Here is a 25,639-nt window from a genome sequence, read left to right on the forward strand (position 1 = left end):
CATTTGTGAATAAAGTCAATTTTCCTTTCCAGTCTGGTTGCCTTTCCTTTCTTCCTCTAATGTCATAGCATTTGCTAGGACCTTCAGTACAATGTTTAATAGAAGTTGCAAAGGTAGGTATCCTTGAATTGTTACTAATCTTAGAGGAGATTAATCATACTCACCATTAAGTATGGCCTTAGCAATGGGGTTTTCATAGATGCCTTTTATCAGGTGAAGGAATTCCTTTCCTAGTTTGCTGAGATTTAAAAATTTTAGGAATGCATGTTGGATTTTTTTGTCAAATGTTTTTTCCTGCACTGTTGAAATGATATTTTTCTTTTTTAGTTTGTTAATGTTATACATTGCATCAATATGATGCTTTTCAAATGTTAAATCAACCTTGTATTTCTGTGATAACCTCACCTGGTCATGATGTATTATCCTTTTCATAAATTTTTTGTTTCAATTTGCTAAACTTCTTCTTAAAAGTTTTGTATCTATGTGCAAGAGTGATACGTAACTGTACATTTAAAAAAATATCTTTTTCTGGTTTTGGCATCAAGGTACTACTGGCCTTATGGAACAAGTTGGGAAATATTCCCTCCTTTTCAATTTTACAAAAGAGTTTGTAGAGAATTGTTATTGTTTCTTCCTTAAATGTTTGGTAGAAATAACCAGTAAAGACACTTGACCCTGGATTTTTCTTTGTGGGAAGGTCTTTGACTAAAAATTCAATTTCCTTTATAGATATAAGGCTACTGAGGTTGTCTCTTTTTGTGTGAGCCTTGGTAGTTTGTGTTTTGCAAGGAATTTGTCATTGTCATCTAAGTTGTTGATTCATTGGCATAAAGTTGCTCATCATAGTCTCTTATTCTTTTATTATCTCTAGAATTGCTGGTGATGTCATCTCTCATTCCCTGTATTGGTAATTTTGATCCACTCTTTTTCCTGATCGCTTCCCTGATAGCTCAGTATGTAAAGAATCCCTGCAATGCAGGAGATCCTGGTTCAGTTCCTGGACTGGGAAGATCACCTGGAGAAGGGATAGGCTACCCACTCCAGTATTCTTGGGCTTCCCTTGTGGCTCAGCTGGTAAAGAATCTGCCTGCAATGCAGGAGACCTGGGTTCAATCCCTGGGTTGGGAAGATCCCCTGGAGAAGAGAAAGGCTACCCACTCCATTATTCTTGCCTAGAGAATTCCATGGACTGGTCAAAAAAAGTTGGGCACAACTGAGCAACTTTCACTTCACTTTTCCTGATCAGTCTGGCTAGAATTTATCAATTTTATTAATAATCTCAAAGAAACAGCCTTTGAAATTCTCAATTTTCTCTATTGTTTTTCTGTTTTCTATTTTACAGATTTCCCTTCTTTCTCCTTACTTTGAATTTTATTTGTTCTTTTTGTTTCTTTAGATGAAAGCTGAAATTGTTGATTTGAGTGTTTTCTTCTTTTAAATATACCTGATTAGTACTGCCTATTTCTCTCACCCTATGTCCCACAAATTTTATTCAAATTTCATTCAGAATATATTTTAAAAGTTTAAAGTACTTTTAGTTTCCTTTTTTAATTTTTCCTTTTACTGATTTATTTAGGAGTGTGTCATTTGGCCACCTGATCAAAGAACCAACTCATTTGAAAAGACCCTGATGTTGGGAAAGATTGAAGGCAGGAGGAGAAGGGGATGACAGAGGATGAGATGGTTGGATGGCATCACTGACTCAATGGACATGAGTTTGAGTAAACTCCAGGAGCTGGCGATGGACAGGGAGGTCTGGCGTGCTGCAGTCCATGGGGTCACAAAGAGTCGGACACAACTGAGCAACTGAACTGAACTGAACTGATTTGGTTCCAAATAGTTGATGATTTCCAGATGTATCTCTGTAATTGATTTCTAATTCCATTATGGTCAGAGGAAGACAATATATTTTGTATAGTTGTGTTAGGGTTTGCTGTTTAACTCTTCAACTTTTTAACACCTAACTTCAAGTGATACTATAACACTACATATGTCATAGGAGACATTAACAGTAGTATATTTCAGTTTCTCCCTTCTCTGCCTTTATGGTATTATCATACATTTTGCTTATACATATATTTCAAAACACATAATATGTTGTTGTTATTTCTGCTCAGGTAGTCAATTATTTTCAGAGGTATAAATAATAGGAAAAATATATGTTCACCCATGTTCTTACCATTTATAGTTCATTCCTTTCTGTGATTTTATTTCCAATTCATATAATTTTCCTTCTGTCTAAATGACTTCCTTTAAAATTCCTTGTGGATTCCTGATGACAGATTCTTTCAATTTTTTTATGTCTCAAGCTTTAAAGTTATGAAAAAAATAATTTTATTGAGCTATAATTCACATACCACATTAATTCACCAGTTTCAAGTTTACAATTAAATGCTTTTTAGTGTATTCAGAATTGTGTAACCATCACCATATTAATTTCAGAATTTTTTTTACTCCAGTAAGAAACGCTGTATCTGCTTTCCCTCACTGCTTCTAGGCTTAGGAAACTAATATGCTATTTATGTATATTTGCCTTTCTGGACATTTTATTGGTATATAAATAGAATAATACAATATGGGATATTTTGTGACTGGCTTCTTCCACTTAGCATAATGTTTTTGTGGTTTATCCATATTATAGCATATATCAGTACTTTATTTCTTTTAATTGCCAAATAATATTCCATTTTATGCCTATGACATTTTATTAATCCATTCATCAACTGATAAACAGTTGGACTGTTTCCAGTTTTGCCTATTATGACTTTCAATTCAGTGACTATAAACTCTCACTGTCCTACACCTTTATCATATGTTCACTTCTCTTCCTAGCCAGACTGGAGTCCATGGTCTAGTACTAAAAATGGCCTTTTTCAGTTCAGTTCAGTTTAGTTGCTCAGTTGTGTCTGACTCTTTGCAACCCCATGGACTGCAATACACCAGGCTTCCTTGTTTATCACCAACTCCCAGAGCTCACTCAAACTCATATCCATTGAGTTGGTGATCCCATCCAACCACCTCATCCTCTGTTGTCCACTTCTCCCACCCTCAATCATTCCCAGCATCAGGGTCTTTTCCAATGAGTCAGTTCTGTGCATCAGGTGGCCAAAATATTGGAGTTTCAGCTATAGCATCAGTCCTTCCAATGAATATTCAGGACTGATTTCTTCTTGGATGGACTGGTTGGATCTCCTTGCTGTCCAAGGTACTCTCAAGAGTTTTCTCCAACACCACAGTGCAAAAGCATCAATTCTTTGGTGTTCAGCTTTCTTTATAGTCCAGCTCTCATATCCACCAAGACTACTTGGAAAGCCAAAGCTTTGACTAGATGGACCTTTGTTGGCAAAGTAATATCTCTGCTTTTTAATATGCTGTCTAGGTTGGTCATAGCTTTTCTTCCAAGGAGCAAGCATTTTTAAGTTTTTTGGCTGCAGTCATTATCTGCAGTGATTTTGGAGCCCCAAAAAGAAAGTCTCTCACTGTTTCCACTATTTCCTTATCTACCATATTGCTCCTCTTTTTTGTCCATAATCCTTGCTTAGTGAAACTCACACCTTGGCTAACCTAAATTATCTGTTTAGTTCACACAGCTACTGAACCTTACAGGAGAAATCATTTAACAGTGCTGACTGGATTCATTGCACTTGTTAACTATAATTCTCAAATGGTCACTTGTACTAACATTTTCTTCACTCCTAAGCCAGCCACTTCACACCCCCATTTTTTTTATAGTTGTGCCACCCTCCCCCTTAACAGTCAGATGAGGAACAACTACAATTTTGTATAGAAAATAAGTACAGTTGGAAAAGAAATGTCCTCATTTTCCCACTGACTCAATGGTCATGAGTCTGAGCAAACTCTAGGAGATGGTAAAGGACAGGGAAGCCTGGTGTGCTGCAGTCCATGGGGTCACAAAGAGTCAGGCACAACTGAGTGACTCGACAACAACAACATTTCCCATAAAATTCTGCCAATATTTCTCCTTCTGTTATTTTTTTCTCTGAACTAAAGTGCCATTAAGTATTCTTTCCCTCCTTCTATCATTTTCTTCATATCTAGATCACTCTTATCAACACACAAATATATGCTAGACTACCAAAGTTCACATACATACAACCTTGATCTTGTATTGTTTCTGTTTACCATACAAGTCTTTTTTTCTCCTTCACAGTAAAATTTCCTGAAAGTGTTGTATATTTATACTCATTTGCTCTATTTTTTCACTTTTCATTGTTTGATGAACCTCCTCTAACCAGGTTTTCTACCCACTGCTACTGCTAAGTCACTTCAGCCAAGTCCGACTCTGTACGACCCCATAGACGGCAGCCCACCAGGCTCCCCCATCCCTGGGATTCTCCAGGCAAGAACACTGGAGCGGGTTGCCATTTCCTTCTCCAGTGCAGGAAAGTGAAAAGTGAAAGTGAAGTCGCTCAGTCGTGTCTGACCCTCAGCCACCCCATGGACTGCAGCCTTCCAGGCTACTCTGTCCATGGGATTTTCCAGGCAAGAGTACTGGAGTGGGTTGCCATTGCCTTCTCTGTTTGTACCCACAGCTCTGCTGAAATGGACCTTTGTCAGCGTCACAATGACTCATATTTTACTAAAGTCAATGGTCATTTTATATTTCACTTTAGTAGACCTTCTGTTGGCATTTGACACAGTTGACCATTTCCTTTTTCTTGAAATACTTCTAGAAGAACACCACACTCTTCCTTTTCTTTAAACTCACCATCCATCTTTTCTGATTTCCTTTGCTGTCTCTTCCTCCCCTACCAGACCCCAAGTGTCGAAGTAACCCTGGATTACTTCAACACTTCAATTACTGCTTAATTTTCTTTTCTTCTCTAATTTTATTTTTTATCTGGCCACATATCTCAATTATGGATGAGATAGTTAGATAGCATCAGATACTCAGTGGACATGAATTTAAACAAACTCTGGGGGATAGTGGAGGACAGAGGAGCCTGTTGTGCTGCAGTCCATGGGGTCACAAAGAGTCGAACATAACTTAGAGACTAAACAGCACCACCAACGAAATGACTCTGAAGTTTATAGTTCTAGCTGAGATCTACACCCTGACTTCCAGACCTGTACATCCAATTCCTTATATATTTTTTCTTGAAAATATAATATGTACCTCAGACTATTATGATATAGTCAAGTAAGAAGTATTCATTCCTGAGCTCCCAGAATCCATATTCCATAAGTTTTCACCTTATCATTCACAGTACCATCCATCCAATCCCTCAGGCCAATAATAAACTAAGAATTTTAACTCTTTATTTTACCTTCACATCTAACATTCAATTTACCAGTAGATGTGTTTCCAGATATGTTCTAAATTGCACAGCTTCTTAACAAATCTACTGTTAGAAACCCAGTCTAAGCCCCAACTGTGTCTAGTATGGGCTAGATATAGCATCCCAATGCTCTTGAGCTAGGCAATGTGATCCTAATGGTCATTTTTAAAATTCTTGTTCCCCTAAAGTCTGTCCCCTATAAAGCAAAGTAATCTTTCTGAAGAGTAAAAACTGACAATATTACTCTTATAAAATCCTTTATAGCTAATTTTCTCTCATGCATTGCATTTAGTTGTCTTGTCTCTTCTTGTTGGGAGGATAGAGACCAGTTATTTATATTATAGAGTATCCATTTGTTCAGTGTTTCCTCATGATTAGATTCAAGTTATGGAATTTTGACAGTTATGCAACCAAAAGTGATCGTGTTCTTTTCAGTGCATTGTATTGGGAAGCAAATGATTTGATTTGTCCCAATATAAATGATGTCAAATTGAATTAAGATGGTGCCTTAACTTATGGCAAGATACTCTGAAAATACTCTATTCCTCCTCAAACATTCAGTCACTATTTGTAGCAATCATTATAGACTTTCTATCATTATTTCTTCTATATTTATAAGTTGGCATTCTTCTAGAAGGAAGGACTTCCCTCTTTTGTATTATTTATATCAGTATGGATTAATAGATTCTTAACCTTATGTTATCCATTATTATCACTATTTTGATACTCAAATTGTCCTTTCCTTGGCCAGAGGTAGCTCCTTTAAGTTGTCTCTTGTGTTCTTTTGATATGTCTTCATGAATTTTTGAGGATTTAACATACCTTTTGTCACCAGATGCTTTAGGTCAATCTTATACTTCTTTTGCCTCAGTCTCACATTTAGAGAAATGTTGATATTTATTCTGACAGATAGTTAATTTCTGGCAGATCAGTAAATTTTGTTTTCAAGGGTTTTTCTAACCTTTGTTGGGGTGGGATTAAAGTGACCTTATCAAGGTCTAGAGTGTTTTATCCTACAGCATGAACTTTTTGGAAGACCTTTTGAGTGTCCTCGATGTTTCAGTAAGTTCTCTCCATTTTGACCCATTGGGTTCCTATATCTAACAGTGCCATGAAACCTCCTGAAATTCCATTCAGTTCACAGCTCCAGCAGCTGTCCTAAGCTAGATTTCACAGAGTCTCATCCTGTATATGTGCAGATTATCATTTTGACCAGAGGCTTAATGGACACACTATATCTATTTCCACTTGGAAACCCACTTCAGTATTCTTGCTTTGAGAACCCCATGAACACTATGAAAAGGCAAAAAGATATGACACTGAAAGATGAACCCCTAGGTTGTTAGGTGCCCAATAGGCTACGGGAGAGGAGTGGAGAAATAACTCCAGAAAGAATGAAGAGGTGGAGCCAAAGCAAAAACAATACCCAGTTGTGAATGTGACTGATGATGGAAGGAAAGTCCGATGTTGTAAAGAACAATATGCATAGAAACCTGGAATATTAGGTCCATGAATCAAGGTAAATTCGAAATGGTCAAACAGGAGGTGGCAAGAGTGAACATGGACATTTTAGGAATCAGTGAACTAAAATGGACCAGAGTGGGCAAATTTAACTCAGATGACCATTATATCTACTACTGTGGGCAAGAATCCCTTCGAAGAAATGGAGTAGCCCTCATAGTCAACAAAAGAGCCTGAAATGTAGTACTTGGTGCAATCTCGAAAATAACAGAATGACCTCTGTTCGTTTCCAAGGCAAACCATTCAGTATCACAGTAATCCAAGTCTATGTCCCAATGAGTAACACTGAAGAAACTGAACTTGAATGGTGCTATGAAGACCTACAAGGTCTACTAGAACTAACATGCAAAAAAAATGTTCTCTTCATTATAGGGGACTGGAAGGCAAATGTAGGAGGTCAAGTGATACCTGGAGTAACAGGCAAATTTGTCGTTGGAGTACAAAATGAAGCAGGGCAAAGGCTAACAGGGTTTTGCCGAGAGAAAGTACTAGTCATAGCAAACACCCTCTCCCAGCAACACAAGAGATGACTCTACACATGAACATCACCAGATGGTCAATACCGAAATCAGTTTCATTATATTCTTTGCAGCCAAAGATGGAGAAGCTCTGTACTGTCAGCAAAAATAAACCTAGAGCTGACTGTAGCACAGATCATGAACTCCTTATTGCAAAATTCAGATTTAAATTGAAGAAAGTAGGGGAAACCACTAGACCATTCTCAGTTCAGTTCAGTTCAGTCACTCAGTCGTGTGCGACTCTTTGCGACCCTATGAATCGCAGCACGCCGGGCCTCCCTGTCCATCACCAACTTCCGGAGTTCACTCAGACTCACGTCCATCAGGTCAGTGATGCCATCCAGCCATCTCATCCTCTGTCGTCCCCTTCTCCTCCTGCCCTCAATCCCTCCCAGCAACAGAGTCTTTTCCAATGAGTGATCTAAATCAAATTCCTTGTGATTATACAGTGGAAGTGAGAAGTAAATTCCAGGGATTAGATCTGATAGACAGAGTGACTGAAGAACTATAGACAGAGGTTCATGACATTGTATAGGAGGCAGCAATCAAGACCATCCCCAAGAAAAAGAAGTGCAAAAAGGCAAAATGGTTGTCTGAGGAGGCCTTACAAATAGCTGAGAAAGGAAGAGAAGCTAAAGGCAAAGGAGAAAAGAAATGAAGAGTTCCAAAGAATAGCAAGGAGAGAGAAGAAAGCCTTTCTCAGTGATCAGTGCAAAGAAATAGAGGAAAACAATAGAATGAGAAAGACTAGAGGTCTCTTCAAGGAAATTAGAGCTACCAAGGTCAGGAAGCAACAGAACTGGACATGGAACAACAGACTGGTTCCAAATAGGAAAAGGAGTCCGTCAAGGCTGTATATTGTCACCCTGCTTATTTAATTTCTATGCAGAGTAGATCATGAGAAACGCTGGACTGGAAGAAACACAAGCTGGAATCCAGATTCCCGGGAGAAATATCACTAACCTCAGATATGCAGATGACACCACCCATATGGCAGAAAGTGAATAGGAACTAAAAAGCCTCTTGATGAAAGTGAAAGTGGAGAGTGAAAAAGTTGGCTTAAAGCTCAACATTCAGAAAATGAAGATCATGGCATCCGGTCCCATCCCTTCATGGGAAATAGATGGGGAAACAGTGTAAACAGTGTCAGACTTTATTTTTTTGGTCTCCAAAATCACTGCAGATGGTGACTGCAGCCATGAAATTAAAAGACACTTACTCCTTGGAAGAAAAGTTATGACCAACCTAGATAGCATATTCAAAAGCAGAGATATTACTTTGCCGACTAAAGTCCGTCTAGTCAAGGCTATGGTTTTTCCAGTCGTCATGTATGGATGTGAGAGTTGGACTGTGAAGAAAGCTGAGCGCTGAAGAATTGATGCGTTTGAACTGTGGTGTTGGAGAAGACTCTCGAGAGTCCCTTGGACTGCAAGGAGATCCATCAGTCCAACCTGAAGGAGATCAGTGCTGGGATTTCTTTGGAAGGAATGATGCTAAAGCTGTAACTCCAGTACTTTGGCCACCTCATGTGAAGAGTTGACTCATTGGAAAAGACTCTGATGCTGGGAGGGATTGGGGGCAGGAGGAGAAGGGGACGACAGAGGATAAGATGGCTGGATGGCATCACTGACTCGATGGGCATGAGTCTGAGTGAACTCCGGGGGTTGGTGATGGACAGGGAGGCCTGGTGTGCTGCGATTCATGGGGTTGCAAAGAGTCGTACACGACTGAGCGACTGAACTGAATTGAAGTGAAGGGAACATTTCATGCATAGATGGGCACAATAAAGGACATAAATGGTATAGACCTAACAGAAGCAGAAGATATTAAGAAGAGGTGGCAAGAATACACAGAAAAACTATACAAAAAGATTATGACCTAGATATGGTGTGATCACTCACCTAGAGCCAGACATCCTGGAATGCGAAGTCAAGTGGGCTTTAGGAAGTATCACTACAAACAAAGCTAGTGGAGGTGATGGCATTCCAGTTGAACTCTTTCAAATCCTAAAAGATGATGTGATTAAAGTGCTGCACTCAATATGCCAGTAAATTCGGAAAACTCAGCAGTGGCCACAAGACTGGAAAAGGTCAGTTCTCATTCCCATCCCAAAGAAAGGCAATGCCAAAGAATGTTCAAACTACCCTATAATTGCACTCATTTCACATGCTAAGTAATGCTCAAAATTCTTAAGCCAGGCTTCAACAGTACATGAAACGAGAACTTCCAGATATCAAGCCGGATTTAGAAAAGGCAGAGAAAGCAGAGATCAGATTGCCAAAATCTGCTGGATCATCAAAAACGCAAGAGAGTTCCAGAAAAACATCTACTACTTTATTACGCCAAAGGCTTTGACTGTGTGGATCACAATAAACTGGAAAATTCTGAAAGAGATGGAAATACCAGACCACCTGACCTGCCTCCTGAGAAATCTGTATGCAGGCCAAGAAGCAACAGTTAGAACTACACATGGAACAACAGACTGGTTCCAAATTGGGAAAGGAGTACGTCAAAGCTGTATATTGTCACCTTGCTTATTTATCTTATATGTAGAGTACATCATGCAAAATTCCAGGCTGGATGAAGCACAAGCTGGAACAAGATTGCCAGGAGAAATATTGATAACCTCAGATATGCAGATGACACCACCCTTATGGCGGAAAGTGAAGAGGAACTAAAGAACCTCTTGATGAAAGTGAAAGAGGAGACTGAAAAAGTTGGCTTAAAGCTCAACATTCAGAAAACGAAGATCATGGCATCTGGTCCTGTTACTTCATGGCAAATAGATGGGGAAACAATGGAAACAGTGAGAAACTTTATTTTTCTGGGCTATAAAATCACTGCAGATGGTGACTGCAGCCATAAAATTAAAAGATTTTTGCTCCTTGGAAGAAAGCTATGACCAACCTAGAATGCATATTAAAAAACAGAGAGATTACTTTTCGACAAAGGTCCATGTAGGCAAAGCTATGGTTTTTCCAATAATCATGTATGCATATGAGAATTGAACTATAAAGAAAGCTGAGCATGGAAGAATTGATGCTTTTGAACTGTGGTGTTGGAGAAGACCCTTGAGAGTCCCTTGGACTGCAAGGAGATCCAACCAGTCCATCCTAAAGGAAATCAGACTGATGTTGAAGCTGAAACTCCAATACTTTGGTCATCTGATGTGAAGAACTAACTCACTGGGAAAGACCCTGATGCTGTGAAAGGTTGAAGGCAGGAGGAGAAGGAGACGACAGAGGATGAGATGGTTGGATGGCATCTCCAACTCAATAGACATGAGTTTGAGCAAGCTCCAGGAGTTGGTGATGGACAGGGTGGTGTGATATGCTGCAGTCTATGGGTCGTGGAGTTGTACATGACTGAGCAACTGAACTGAAGTGAACTGATACCTATTTCCAATGCTGCTTTTCTGCACAGGTGCAGAATGGCTCAGAAATGGTGATCCATACTTCAGTCTCTGGGTTGAGAGGGTGGAGCTAGGAGTCAAAGGAAGCCAAGGCAGCTAGAATTCACAGTGCAGATTATCTGAGAAGAGAGGGCTGGATATAGAGAGAACTCTTGGGATATGAAGAAGGTCTGCCTCAAATGTGCAGCCAAGGATTGGTCAGAATACGCATCTGAGAAAAGTACCAGAGGAAGGGTTAAAAAAGACTCCTGAAAAAATATAAGGGCATAGTACTCAGAGGTCACATGTAGAGGCAGATAGAGAGCCTATTCCAACAGTTAAAATAGAGAACTTCATAATGACTAGGGCATAGGGTAGGGTACCAAGAAAGGCCTTACTTCAGTAGTAAGTAAAAATCCTGGACTAAATGTTGATGACTAATGAGGCTTGTGAGGAATACCTGAAAGAATCAAACTCTTTCCAAGTAACTTAACTGAATTGCAAAACAAAGCTCAAGAAATTTATAGGGAAAAGCAGTGGACTGGGAATCTCTAAGCCCTTGTTCTCCCATGGGAACACCAAAAAACTACCAGAAACTGGTATAAAACCCTTATAAAAACTATGGAAAATTGTCAAAAGGCTATAACAACCAAGCAAATATTCAGTCAAGAAAAGTCACATTCAAAGCAGTAAAATATTTCATGATGTTTGTACTTTCTGCCCCACTCCCCTTCTCAGTGCCGTGTAGTTTTGGTGTAGAGGAAGTGGCAGCCCAATACACAGTTCCCTCCCTTGAAACAAAGGGAGCAGTTGTTCATTTACCAAGTCATGTCTGACTTGAGCAGAGCGGTCCTTATTTGAATGTTCTGACTATCTTAGGGCTGCCTAAGGCATTGGGCTCTATATCCTCTAATTCAGATCTTAGACACAGAGGAATGGTGGATAGTGCCATGAAAGTTATAAGGGGACTACAGACCTCCTGGGTAAGAGACTATAGATGGAGACATAAAGTAGACCATTGAAGGCCCAAAGAAGAAGCTAAGGTGAGATTCTTTGGGAGACTGAGACACTGAAAAGTAGCCATGTGTATGAGGGAATTGAAGAAGCCAAAAATATGTCCAGGCAAGACACCTGTTTAGAAGAGACCTGAGAAGAACTTAAACTTTTCCATTGAGCTGATCACTAGGCTAACAGCATGCCCAACTATTTAGAGGACTACTCCAGCATAGAGCCAGTCTGTGAAGACGGAGAGAGGTAGCTATTTTTACAGATGCCCAACCTTCAGCAAAATAGTCCCAAAGGATACCGATAAACAGGAAATCATGGCCTATTTAAAGGAAGAAAAAAAGCTGTCACAACCTATCCCTGAAGAAGCACAGGCATTAATTAGATTTACTAAATAAAGACATGAAAACAGCTCTCTGGAATATGCTGAAGGAAACTCAATGAAAACACAGGTAAAGAGCTAAAGGAAATAAATATATGAACAAAATGAGACTATCAACAAAGAGAAATAAAAAGAAACTAGAAATTCTAGAGCTAAAAAATAGAGTAAGTGGATGGAAAGATTCCCTAGAGGGATTTAACAGCAGATTTATGCAGGCAGAAGAAAGGAACAGCAGCCTTAAAGATAGGAGATTTGAAATTATCAAGCTTAAGGAGCAACAAAAGGGAATGTTTTCTCTCCGTAACAAGATCCATAACAAGGCAAATATGTCTGCTCTCACCACTTCTTGTCAGCATTATACCAAATGTTCTAGGCAGTGCAATAATGGAGAAATAAAAGGCATTCAGGTTGGAAAAGATGATGTAGAATTGTCAGATATTATCACCAATTTGGAAAATACTAAAGAATTTACAAAACATAGCTACTACAACCAATGAGTGAATTTAGCAAGACTGCAACATAGAAGATACATATTCAATTTCTATTTCTATATACAAGCAACAAACATTAGAAATTGAAATAGAAAACAATATCACTTTGAATAACATCATAGATTTGACATAGGGATAAATTCACAAAATATGCACAAGACTTGTACAAAGAAATTAAAAAATTTCTAGGAGAAAATAAAAATACCCTAAAAAAGTGGAGAGATGTACCATTTCTGTGAATTGAAAGACAATATTGTTAAGATATCAGTTCACTTGTAGGAATTTTTCTTACATATATACCCATATGTGTATATAAGGATTTATATATATGAGATTTTTACTTAGTGCAAAAGACTGTACATAAGTAAATATCCATGAATGGAGAACTGAAGGTGACTTGTGTTATAGTCATATCAAGGAAGACATGACAGCCATTTAAAAAACTGACATGCACAAGATATATTTAATTATCAAATTAAATAAGAGAGAAAACTGTCTATACTACCGTTCTTGGAGAAATACATACAAATCCATTTGGTTTTGGCTATATTAGACTAGTTAAGAAAGATACACAAGAATCTGATAGAAATGACTGTCTCAAGGGAAGAAAAATGGGAGATAAGAGGTTGGGAAGAAAACATATTTTCTACATACCTTATTCTGCCTATTGAATTTTGTACCATGCATATGTGAAGTGTGAAAGTCACTCAGTTGTGCTGACTCTTTGAGACCCCATGGACTATACAGTCTGTGGAATTCTCCAGGCCAGAATACTGGAGTGGGTAGCCTTTCCCTTCTCCAGCGGTCTTCCCAACCCAGGGATCAAACCCAGGTCTCCCGCATTAAAGGTGGATTCTTACCAACTGAGCCACAGGGGAAGCCCACCATGTATATGTCTGTCTACTTGAAAAAAAAAAAAAAGAGTGATTGAAATCAGTTAAATGCATTGATCCTTTATCAAGAAGCCCAACTTCTCCAATCTTTATCCCATAAGTCCTCCCCAGTCTGCCCACCTACGCCTCTGCTAGAAATGGACCACCTTTCTAACTGCCAGATGTGCTAGTGGCCCATTCCTCAGTGTTCTGCATTTGTTAGCAAGTTTCTTTCCCACCTAGAATACACTCCTTTTGCCTGTGGCCTGCACTTTTAGACCTAACTCTAATGTTACTCTACCCAGGAGCCCTGTCTCACCACACTGATCCTCACTATGCTTTCTCTCCTCTGGAATGGGTGTTTGTGACCTGGGCCTCACAAATGAGTGTATGATCCCATATGTTTTGGATTGTTGGCTCTTGCTTTGTGTGATGTCTTATGTTGGAAAATAGGCTGTCTGGATAGCAAAAAGGCAGCATGACTCAAACGTCTTTGTACTCTTAACACTGTCTTGCTTAGGGCTGAGCATAGATTGAGGGCTCACCAGTCCCCAGTTGGGAGAAGGAAATGGCAACCCACTCCAGTATTCTTGCCTGGAGGATCCTGTGGACAGAGGAGCCTGGAGGGCTGCTGTTCATAGGGTCACACAGAGTCGGACATGACTGAAGTGACTTAGCCTGCATGGTGCATTGGAGAAGGAAATGGCAACACACTCCAGTATTCTTGCTTGGAGAATCCCCGGGACGGAGGAGCCTGGTGGGCTGCTGTCTATGGGGTCGCATAGAGCTGGACATGACTGAAACGATTTAGCAGCAGCAGCAGCAGCCTTCACTTGGATGAAAGATTAGATACTGGAGGAAGGACCAAGGAGTATCTTCAGAGATTTTGAGCTGAAGGATTTTTGCCTGTGAGACCACTGTCACCAGGGAAAGAGTTTTTTTCCCTCAAAGAAATAAAAAAATTAAAAAAATTAGAGTGTTAGAGAACTATGACAATATCGACAGAGGTCAGGTAGGTAACATAAATGTGTAAGTAAATGGTCAGCGTATAGGAGTGATGGGCCCTGGTGATGAATTAGAAAACAACTGGCTTGCTTAAAGTTTTCAAAAATTCTAGTTAAAAAACAAGCAAACAAACAAAATTCCTTTAGGCAAACCGCAGACAGCCAGAATAGACGAGTAGATCTCACCACAATCAGCAACTACTTTATGACTTTAAGTCAGAAGTGGTCACTGACACATCTCTGCAGGTACGCATCTCTGTGAGAAGACAGAATTCTGTAACATGGTTACAAACAGCTGTAGAAAACTAACTCTTAAAGGAGATGCACAAGGAAATCTCATTAGTGTGTCTCAGGGGAAGGCAGCGTTTACAGTCTCTTCTCACTCATCCGCAAGCTTGAGGCCACACAGTCTGGGAGGCATTCCTTTCTGATTCCCACAGTATCATTTTAAAGATGCTACCACTTTTACCTGTCCCTGCCACTTCAGCCATGGTCCCTTCATGCACCTGTGATTTCCCATCACCCACTGCCTGTAACATCAAAGCTCTCCATTTCCAAGCCATAACCAGACTGGCCACCAGGCTGGCGGAGGGTATGGAGAGTGAAGACAGAGTGGGAACACAGACACTGCCTGTGAGTGGCACCTTCATTGCTTACAAGCAGACCCCCTCATCTGCAGACGGAATTCCCACAGGGACTTCCTAGACAGGTGAAGCTCTTTGACACCATACCTACCTTGTGAAACAGAAGGGCTTTGTGATGCAGTCTGGTGGCTTGGTTCCGTCATCTGTGAGGCGGAGACGACAATGTAGCACTGGAAGTCAGTAGGTGCCAGAACTCTGAATGCCTACATTCATAGGGATGGTTGGTCTCCTCGCGATTATGAGGTTTAGACCATGCTGAGCCAGACTTTTGTTCTGTGGGATTTGGGGTATCCCTTATATACCTATGGCTCCATCTTCGTTATTATTCTAATTATCTGGCAAGTGAAAAAGAGTTACCATGGATTAACGGAACATAAAAGGAGCTGCTGCCGGGTAGGGAAACACTGTGACCAGGACTGAACTAATTAAGCCTTAGATAATCCGCTTTAAGCTCCTTCTCCTTTTATCCCTCCTCTCCATGTGTCTACCGCCCCACCCATATGTGTTTTTTTTTTTTTTTTTTTACCATCCATTAGTTACTCATATGGTATTTCTCTTCTCAGCACCTAGAAATCATTTCTTACCAGACCATCCGCAATGTATTCTAATTGAAAAATCAAGAACATCTCTATCTGGCTTGGGTTGAGACTTAGATGAAATGGATTGTGCCTCACTGGATCTTAGAAGACTTCCCTTTATGGGAGATTTTTCTGGTTTGTGGTCCATTAAGGCATTTGTAAATTGAAGTCCTTTGATTATTAAATCTACACAACTTTATTGTGTTCCACCCTTTCTCTTGTTCCATTATAAGCTTGATACAGAACTTCTCTTAGGAAATAAATGGGAGGTGTGGAGGACAGAAGAGCCTCAAAATGAACCAGAAATAAGAGAAGACAAGTATTGGGATGAAAAAAATAGGAGTGTGGAAAGTTAGGAAATTAAATAAAATACAGGTAAATTAAAAAGGATTCGGTAATCTATATTGGCTTGGTCTTGGTTTGGACGTGAAAAAGAAAATGGTGTCCCAACTTCACACTCCAACTTTTTTGTCTTTTCAGCGTCACCGAAAAGTCAGACAAAGGGCTAGAGATGCAGCATTGAGAGGTAAAGTCCTGTCTCGGCTCCGACTTCCCTCCCCTGGGGGTGAGGTTCCCATGGACCCTGTTCCCCAGTGACCCTTAGTGCCAGGCACCAGGTGCTCTAACTGCTGAAGGCTCCAATCCCCAAGGTGACAGATTCTCCCAGAAGACTTTTATAGGGGGTGGGGTAGGGGTCTGCAGTCTCCTGCCATTCAAGGCTTTTAGATTCCTGTAGGATGTCCCTGAATCCCCTCTTGTTCTGTGTAACACTGTCTCCTGTTTTCTCAGCTAGGAGACATTCCCGGAAAGAAGCTGACAAGCCGTGGGAGCTGCTCTCGCTCATGCGAAGGTGATCTCTTGCTCTTTGCAGTCTCCCACCTCCCAGCGTGGCCTGTGGTGATTTCTGTGTTTGGCCTGGGGCAGGGTTGGGCAGAAGGAGAATGGCTGAGAGGGAGCCAGACACAGGGAGCCTGGAGCCCTGGGTGAGAGTTGCTGGAGGAGAGGGTGGGGTCAGACGTCTCAGTGGAGAGTGGTCTTTCAGCTGTGCTCTGGGCTAGGCTCACAAAGGTGCTGGAAGTCAGGATTTGACAGAATGTAACTCTGTGGGTTTTCTCCCAACCATGAGACAAGTTACCCAGTCAGGAGAATGGATAGTTAAGTGCATAAAGAAGTCATCATTTTCATATTCTCTTTATAGCCACACCCTTTCAAGGGCAGACCCCTGGACCCTGCTGACATTACCTCTTCTGGTTCTGTCTTGAGGGAGGCCAGTTCCTGGGACAACCCTCAGGCAGGAGCTTGTCATGCTATCCCCTCCTAAGAGCTCTGCAGAATGAGAAATTGGCTCTTGAGAGATGTTGTGTGCATCTCCTAATCCCCAGAATGCAGAGCTCCCACAGGACTTCCATGGCCCGAAGCGAGGCTGACTCCAGGTTCTACCTGGTGACGTCTCTGGTGCTGCCCCATCAGCTAACCGTTGGCTCCCCGACCTGCCTGATTCCCTTCTAATTCAGCTTCTCAGCACAGGTCAGCAGAGAGCTTACCCACCTCCCAGTTTCTCAAGGCCCGGTGTTCCCACTAGTTTTCTGAGACCTTGCTCAACAAGCTCCAGGCTCTCAGCCCAGCCCGCTACAGTTGCCAAATGGCATTTCCCTAGGAAGAAAAGTAGACACTTAAACACCCAGCTGTTGCAGGCCTCAGAGTTTATGGGACTAGGGGAGGGCAGGCCCAATCTCCAGGCCACACACTGGCCAAGTGTAACAAACAGTAACAAACTGTCCATCAGTAACAAACATTTGCTATGTTTCCCTTCGCAGCCAGGGCTGGCTACCTCAGGAGGGGGCTGTGCGGCAGATCCTGTGTGCAGATCCCTGCTGCCAAACCTGCAACACCATGGCTCTGGAGATTCAGCAGTTGTTGGGTGAGAACACCCTGATTTCCCCAACTTCAGGGGACACCTCTCAGGGCTCCTCTTGCCTAGAGGTTCTGCCCATGTCTACTGTGCCTTTTGAGCAGAGTCTGGAACTTCGTTCCCCACACTCCAAAGACCTTTCAGTTCCGTCTGCAACCCTCACAGTGTCACAGAAATCCTTAGCCCAGTCCGTGGCCCAGTCACCTAGTGCAGCTGGCATCCATGATTACTGGGCTGAACATCTCAAGCTAAGGCAGGGATTCCAAGTGCCAGAGGTTCCCTCAGGGACTGAGGAGCCAAGAATTTTAGTGAATCTGCAGGAGATGATGCAGAGCAACCTCAGCCTCATCTGTGGGAACCAAGTCCAGCAGCCCTTAAGTCCCCAGGTGTCTCTGCTGCCTTTGAAACAAGAAATTACTACCCTGACACATTCAGTGGCCTTGCCGATGGTCACTGTCCTCCCTGCCCACCTGCCGTTCCTGAGTCCTGAAGTCCTGAGACTTCTTGAGGTCCATGTGAAAAAATGGATGCATTTCCAGAGGTGGGGGCTCCCCAGGCGTGTAGAAGAGTCCCTGAGGCAGCTGATGCCAAACCCGCCACTAGTTTACCAAACTGTATATAACCAACCAGTTTCTTTCATCCACAATAATACTTCTCATTTCTCTGTTGAGAAATGTGGGACCATTTTGTACCAGAACTGGGGTTCAGGTATGGCCGGCCAGCCTACCCAGGCCTTCTGGGTTTCTGAATGGTGCGTTACGGATCCAGAACAAAGACACCTCTACCAGCAAATCCCCAGCCATAAGGCTTTAGCCCTGCCCTCGTCAGTCCTTAAAGAATTAAGTGGCCTCTATCTAATGTCTGGGCAACAGGCCAGTGACTCAGTGGGCCCCGTGCAGCCAAAATACAGCCAGCTATTCTGTGGCCTGCCTTCTCTGCACAGTGAGTCGCTGGTTGACACCTTCTTGGCTTCTCAAGGCCTCTCCAACGACGAGAGCATGTCCAAGACCCACTTGAAGGACCCCTTTCTCTTGAAGGATCCCAAGGAACTCTCCTTCCTCCCTTTGCTGCCTAAAACTCCAACCCAGTCAACTCCACTGTCTTCTCTGTCTTGTCAAGATTGTGTTGCTCCATCTGATCACCAACAAGCTCACATCAATGTCCCATTTCTGACTCTGGACGAGTGTGAAGCCTTGGAGTGGCACCTGCTGCAGAGGCAGCTCCAGCTTCAGTGGGACTTGCCAGATGTTTTTCAGAGAGATCAACATGTCCAGAGCCCCGTGCAATGTAAGCCCGGTGACAAAGCCCAGTCTTCTGAGACTCTGAAAACTTCCTGGTCGGGGCAGCCTGTCTCAGTCCTCACAAGGGAACCAGTCTTCCCGCAGCACACCAGGAGGCTGCTGGAGTACCACCTCCAGAGACAGCTGATTCACCACCGCTGGGGCCTGCCCCAGAAGATCCAGCAGTCCATCCAGTTGCTCCGGTCCCCCACTAACCAGCAGACTATACCCTGGAGCAGCACAGCCCTAGACAGTGTGAATGGCCCCCAGCCTACATCTCTGGAGGCCACTGGAGCTGATGACCCATTCTCACCTATTGTGGACCCACTGTCAGTCCCCATGCCACACTTGTTTGACAAGGCCAAGGCAATATTGCAGGGCCATATCGCCTCCAGATGTGGGCAAATTCACCAGGGCAACATCCCTGCCTCTGTATATAGATCTTGGGAGTGCATAATTCCTGGGGGCCTGGAAGTGACTCCCTTCAGCTGCATCCTGGAAAGCAAGCCCCTGGAACTCCAGGCAGCAGCTGACCAGGACCTTCAACAGGAAGTTATACCGGGGATGCCAGAGGCCCTTGATCAGCAGCAACAGGTCTCACCAAAAGCTGTCGTTGAACATCCCAAGCTGCCCGGAGTCCTGTCAGAGGCAGCCATTGAGAAACTGGAGATGACTTTACGGCACAAGTATCTGGCCTTCTTGTCAGGGCTGCCTGCTCTTTATTGTGTGTCTCCCTCCAGGGTCATGGCCCCAGCAACCACGTCAATCACGTCCCCAGCCATGGTCACAGAGATGGTGCCTGAGCCTGTCCAATTCTCAACAGAACCTGTGACTCAGGTGACCTCACCTGAAGAGCAGGGCCCAAGTCCTGGGCCAGGCTTTCAAGAGGCCAATGAGGCTCTTTCAAACACTGCAGAAGAATTCCAGGCTGATGAGCAGGTGGAAGGAGTAATTGAGATGCTGCCTATAGAAAGCGAAACAGAGCCTGAGAGGCCCTCTTCACTTGGGGAGCACATCTTGGCCAAAATGAATTTCCATCTGAGAAAGAAGATCCTAGAGGCACAGATTGGAATTCCCATAAAGGCAAGAGAGTCTAGGGAACAAGTTGCAGGAATGTCAGAGGATGTATGTACACAGGAGTCTCTTGAGAGTTTAAACAACCAAGGACAACCACTGCTCCAGGAACTCCCCATCCCACCAGATATGCCATGTGCCCCAGACCCAGAGTGGCTCCACCTCAAAGAACAGCTGGCCACTGAGTTAAAGGCGGTGCACCAGAAACAGAAGCAACCCAGTTGCAGCATAGTACCCCATGGTTCTGTCCACGGGGCTTCCAGTATCTCAGTCAGTGGGGACATGACAGAGGCCCAGGTGCTTTGTGTTCAGCTGGAGGCCAGTGTGAACAACCCCAGTCTGGGGGAGCCTTGGAGCCCTGAGCCCCGGAGCCCTGAGCCCCATATGCCTGACAAGAGCAAGGACTCAGCCCAAGTCCCCACACTGGCAGAAAAGAGGGAGGAGCCAGGCAAACCCATATTGGTTGGGGACCATGGAGAAGGGGATGCTGGGTTCACACTCTCCTCCACAAGAGGAAAAAGCCACTCTGTTGAAGGCCAGAGGCCAGAAGGGATACTTCTGAATAGGACACCCCGCAGCCCCTGGCAACGGAGACATCGCTTTCACCTTGATGCTTCCTGTCAACACAATCCTAAGCATTGCCCTCAGCCTAAACTCCCAGAGCTACCTCCTGGAGGAGTCCCTAGGGGGAAGGATTCTCAGAAAAAGGACCTGCAAGACAGTCAAGCCAAGCTCAGTGTTACCCTCAAACCAGCAAAGGTTCCTGAGAATGCCCAGCCTGTGGTGCCCCAAGCGTCACGAGGCCAGACTTTCCTGGGCCAGCTCACTGTGGGTAAGCCATTGGAGGGCCGAGTTTTACAAGGTCAGGTCTTTCAGAGGCAGGTAGTGCAAGGCCGTACTCACACGAGGCCCAGCCTTCCAGAATATGGCCTGAGAAATAAGATAAAATCTCTTTTGCACTGTGTTATACCCCAGACAAAAGGCAAAGGGCATGAGGCATCCATATCCTCTGCATCTGAGAAAGTGGCCAGGACCAGAAAAGAAAATGTGGAAAAAAGCTTGGCTCTAGCCAAAAGTCCCAAGGGACTAACTAAGACAGAGAAGACAAGAGGGGACCTCAAGGCCCAGTTTCCACCTGCCAAGAAGCAGATGGGCCTGGCTTTCATGGATGTTACCCACTCCCCATATAGTAAGCTCCGGCACCACTCCCGCTCCCATCAACTCCACTTGGCTTCAGTCCTGGGCACCCCCCGCCACTGCCCTCGGCACTGTCCTCGAGGGGCTTGTGCCACCCAACCAAAGAACTCACCCTAACTCTCAGCTCTTACCTCGGAAGGAAACTCTGGTCTGCTCAAGAAGCCCCAACACAGTCAGAAGACTTTGTAGTCTCCCCAGTGTCTGCATCCCTTGATGAGGACTGCTCCTGTCAATTTTATTAATGTGCAAGTGGGCAGAATACCACCCCAATACACTATATATCTCTAAGCAGAGAGGTGTGTGTCTGCTGCTTTTCTCCATCATGGTGTGCTCAGGGAAGGCATAATGGAGGTAAATGTCCTTCCTATCTAGGGAAGGAGCTTTAACCCACTCTTAAGCTGGGACAGCATTCCACACCCCACCTCCCACCCCAAACCCCCTGGACTGTGGATAAAAGGGACTTGAGCAGAGAAGGAAGGCCCTTGTTTAAGGTACATTGAAGTTAAAGGTCAGACTTGAATTTGATTAATATCATCGTGTCCCTGGGCCCTGAGAAGCCATGTGGAAGTTAGTACTGTCAAGAATGAGGGGCCAGGAATTTTTTGCCCCAGGCAAAATTCACTGATGACTTCTATATATATGCTCACAATCTGGAGGGGAGATATTTAGGAGAGTGCCAGTGTTCCAATCTTGAGGTGGTGCTTCATACTATCAGTAGCATATAGATAATATGACAAATACCAAAAACGAATGATAGAATCTCCCCTTCTGCTCCTGCTGGTTATGTTAGGTCTTTCTGGAGAGCTCACCTGGGAGGCGGCTCTAGTTCTCTTGCCTGTATCCCACCTCCTCTGTCTATCAGCTGCATGGAATAAGTGACGCTGGGAATGAAGATCACAGTAGGACATGGAAACTCCCGAGGGTAGGCAGGTGAGAAGCAGGAAGGGAGAGCATGTAGATGGAAGTCTGAGTACTTGGGATAGACGCTGACATGGTCCTGAAGAGGGCATAATAAGAGAAAAGACTGGTTTGCTTGAACCAGGAATCCAACCCAGTGCCCATGTGCTTTTAGGGGATGGGGATGAATAAACTGAGTTTTGGTGGTTCATAGTGTGATGAAGAGCAGTGAGTTGAATCTTGTTGTCCAAAGGCAATGCAAATTAAAATTTCTGAACACTCACTCTCCACCCTACGAAATTGTCCAGTTTTAGGGATTGGTATACCTACAAACCGTGTTTTTGCTCAGCTCCAACATGAAGTTAGTGATTGTGTTCTAATCTTGATATATCTCAACTTTGCCCCCTTTTTGTCTGTGTTTACTGTCTCTGTTTGTTAAATTACTCACTCATTCTTACCTAAATAATACAATAGTGTCTCATATGCCCAGGGCCTAGGATAGTGGCTGGCATAATAATACCTTAATGGTAGTTGAATACAAAGTCTGGGCTGTGGAGGCAGACAAATCATTACATTAGTATGTTGAGTGCTATGGAATAAGGAGTCCTGCCATGGGATTACCGGGGTACTCAGCTCAGAAGGACCCCAGAAGGGCCGCAATAAGATAACCTTGATTATGCTGTGCACCTTAAACGCACACAGTGCTGCATGTCAATTATATCTCAAAAATGGAAGGAAGATGAAATAAACTTAAAAAATAACTTTGAGAACTATTTTACATTCAACTAAAATGTTTTTTTACTGTATGCAAATAGTTATAACTAACATGGCAAAGACAGAATTTAAAAGTGGAACTCGTGATTTCATGGGATAGACAGTGTACATGCCCAGATTCTCTAATCAGCACATATACTTGAATGTCTAATACTCATCTCACACTATAGAACAGTAACTTCTTGATTCCCTGTGCCCATCCATTATCTCATTACATGTATGAAACATGCTCTAATCACAGTATGCATAACATCAGTTAATGGCAACAGCATCTTTGCAGTTGTTCAGGACAAAAACATTGATGTCTTCCTTGACATTGTTCCCCTAACTGTGCGTATCCAGTCCACTCTCTTGTCTCTACCTTCTGAAATGAATTCATAACACGACCACTTCTCACTCACTCTGCTGCTATGATTACTGCAGTAGTATCATAACTAACCCCACCTTCTGCCTGAGACCACACTTCTAACAGTCTGTTCTCAACACAGAAGCTTAATACTCCTCAGGGGAAGTCCTGACTATAGACAGCTAGAGAGAAAGATAGATTAAGGTTAGATGATGATCATGATGAAGAAGAAGAAGGAGGAGGGGGAGAGGGAGGAGGGGAGGAGAAAGAAAGGCATGTAAGACCATGAGACTGGATAAGATCACCCAGACAATGATTGTTAATGAAGCAAAGGTCTGAGGACCAGGCCTGGTACACCCCAACATAAAGGATTTGGAGGGAAAAGTAGGAACCAATAAGCAGAGACTGAGAAGTAGTCAGTGAGGTGGGAGGAAAACCATGATGCAGGAGAGAAAGGGAGAACTACAAGAGAGGCAGTGTCGTGGTGTAGAAGTGTGACGTGGTAGGAGGAAGGCCCCGGTTGAGGGGTTGGCCTTGGCTAAAAGCACAGATGCTTCACTGGTGGTAAGTAGAGAGAAAGTAACCGTAGTGAGGAGGGACTCTGTGTCTCATGTGAAGAATGGTTTCTCTACAATTAAGGGAGCAAGGCAAATACCTAAAGGGGTGAATGAGGAACTGGTAAAGATCATGGCTGGGGGAGGGGTTGATACCAAGAGCCAAAGCCAGAGATGAAGAGGAATTCTGGAAGTTACCATGGCGGAGTTTTTTTTTTTTTTTGTTAGGGCCTACGGAATTGGTAGTAGCATGTGAATCCTGGTGAGCAGGAAGACAAAGTTGAGGTGAGTGGTCACGTGGGAACAGGTGTGGCATCCTAATTTTCAGTCAGGGACCAGGGAGTTTTGGGGGCTGGAGGAGGGAAGTAGGAAGCAGAAAAAGGCTGCCCTGAGCGGATGGGAGGGCTCTGTTCTGGACACTTCATTTCTCTCAGAAGGCGGCACCTCTGCATTCCCCACCTCTGACCTACCAGAGGAAAGAAGAAAGGCAGAAAGGGCTGTGGCCTCTTCATGGTGTGGTATGAGGGCTGTGGGATGCCCTGCCTCACTGACTCTGAAGGAAATTCAGGATGGCTCCACATACCACAACCAGCAGCGGTGGTGGGAGTCTCCTCAGATAGGACCCAGTACTTAGCACAGTGTGTCCACTGCCAGCTGGATGCAGAAAAGGCAGGATGGGAAGAAGCATGAGTGAGTCCCTCCTCTGAATGGTGACTCTGTGTCTAAGGGGTGGCAGCCCAGCCCCTATTGTGGCCCCCAGGGCGAGGAGGCACAAGGCCCAGGCCAGCTGAACCACATCTTCCAGAGTTTTCCTAAAAGCATCCCCAAAGGTCATAAGAGGTCTTGTGACAGGCAGATCCTCCCTTCCTGGTGGGAGTTGGGCTGAGAGCCACGTAGGAGGATGCGCAGGAGAAAGAATGTGACTCAGAAGGGTCACAGCAGTGACAGGTGGGAAGCTGAGTTTAATGTGCCCACATTCTGGGCTGACGTGGTGCAGGTCCTTTCCTTGGTCTTCTACAAGCTGCCTGCCCTAGAAAACCGTGAATTCACAGTGCTGACCAAGTTTTGCAACAAAGAGCTGGGGGCAGAGAGTTGATCTGAAACAAAGACATTCAGGATTCTTCAGTCTCAGCTGAGTCAAGAGGTGAGAGAAGTGTCAGAGCCTATGATTCATGTAGGATGTTGCAGGGAGATGAAGCCTTGCTCATCCCATCCTATAACCCTAGCACAGGCCCCACCTTCCAGCTCCCCCTCAGCTCAAGAGGCAAAATGAGAATGAAAACTCTCATGGCAGGGAACACCTCAAGTATTCACTATTCCATAAGTGGTGGTAGATGCTAAGAATATATCAACGTTTGCTTGGGATACTTGGAGTTTGCCTCTGCCCTCTGAGATACCATGTTGTCATGGCAAAAGGCTCTGACCTTTTGGAGTCCTTCTCTTGGTCTCTGCAGAGAGCATTTCAGAATTCTGGAGAGAGAATTTAAGGCATCTGACCTCTCCTGCAGTGGAGAAGAATGGCTTCTCCACAAAATCCCTTTTCCTGTTAAACGCCAAGTCCTAGCAAATAGGGAGCATGGCCTCATCATTTTTGTACATGTATAGATTTTAACACAGCCTCTCATGGGCTTGATTCTCATCAATATTTCTAGTCTTAATTTCTAAGATTAAAATCTGTTAATACAAAAAGAAAACAATTAAAATAAAATTATCCTTATTATTTTATCTTAAAGTATATAATTATATAAACTTTTATTCATGTAAGTTAGGGTTTACATCCTCACCACTCTCTGGCCTGTTTTTTCTCCTCCTCCATGCAAATCCGGTAAGAAGATGACTGCTTACTGTAACTCAGTTACTCAACAGGTTAATGCTTAATTTCTGGGTGCTGCTTCCTTT

General features: G+C 43.4%; 1 protein-coding gene across 2 annotated transcripts; it reads left to right on the forward strand.

The window, feature by feature from the left end:
* The first annotated feature begins 15,380 nt into the window (after positions 1 to 15,380).
* On the forward strand, positions 15,381 to 22,795 carry LOC138433506 (protein SPATA31F1-like). Of its 2 annotated transcripts, XM_069576281.1 has the most exons (5): positions 15,381 to 15,521; positions 16,187 to 16,232; positions 16,496 to 16,556; positions 17,524 to 17,622; positions 20,881 to 22,795. In XM_069576281.1, the coding sequence occupies exons 1-5, from the start codon at positions 15,381 to 15,383 to the stop codon at positions 21,284 to 21,286; spliced, it is 753 nt and encodes a 250-aa protein (XP_069432382.1). In that variant the 3' UTR covers positions 21,287 to 22,795. The 2 variants fall into 2 exon arrangements, with proteins under 2 accessions (XP_069432382.1, XP_069432381.1); XM_069576280.1 differs by having other exon boundaries at positions 17,524 to 22,795.
* The last annotated feature ends 2,844 nt before the right edge of the window (positions 22,796 to 25,639 follow it).

The sequence above is a fragment of the Ovis canadensis genome, chromosome 2, assembly GCF_042477335.2.
Source record: "Ovis canadensis isolate MfBH-ARS-UI-01 breed Bighorn chromosome 2, ARS-UI_OviCan_v2, whole genome shotgun sequence".
NCBI classification, from domain to species: Eukaryota; Metazoa; Chordata; class Mammalia; order Artiodactyla; family Bovidae; genus Ovis; species Ovis canadensis.

Excerpts from the sequence above, each read along its gene's own strand:
- LOC138433506 (XM_069576280.1), top strand. The coding sequence starts at position 15,381 with ATGCTGAGCCAGACTTTTGTTCTGTGGGATTTGGGGTATCCCTTATAT. Across the intron at positions 16,233-16,495 it reads TAGAGATGCAGCATTGAGAG|CTAGGAGACATTCCCGGAAA; the intron begins GTAAAGTCCTGT and ends CTGTTTTCTCAG. Across the intron at positions 16,557-17,523 it reads CTGCTCTCGCTCATGCGAAG|CCAGGGCTGGCTACCTCAGG; the intron begins GTGATCTCTTGC and ends TTCCCTTCGCAG.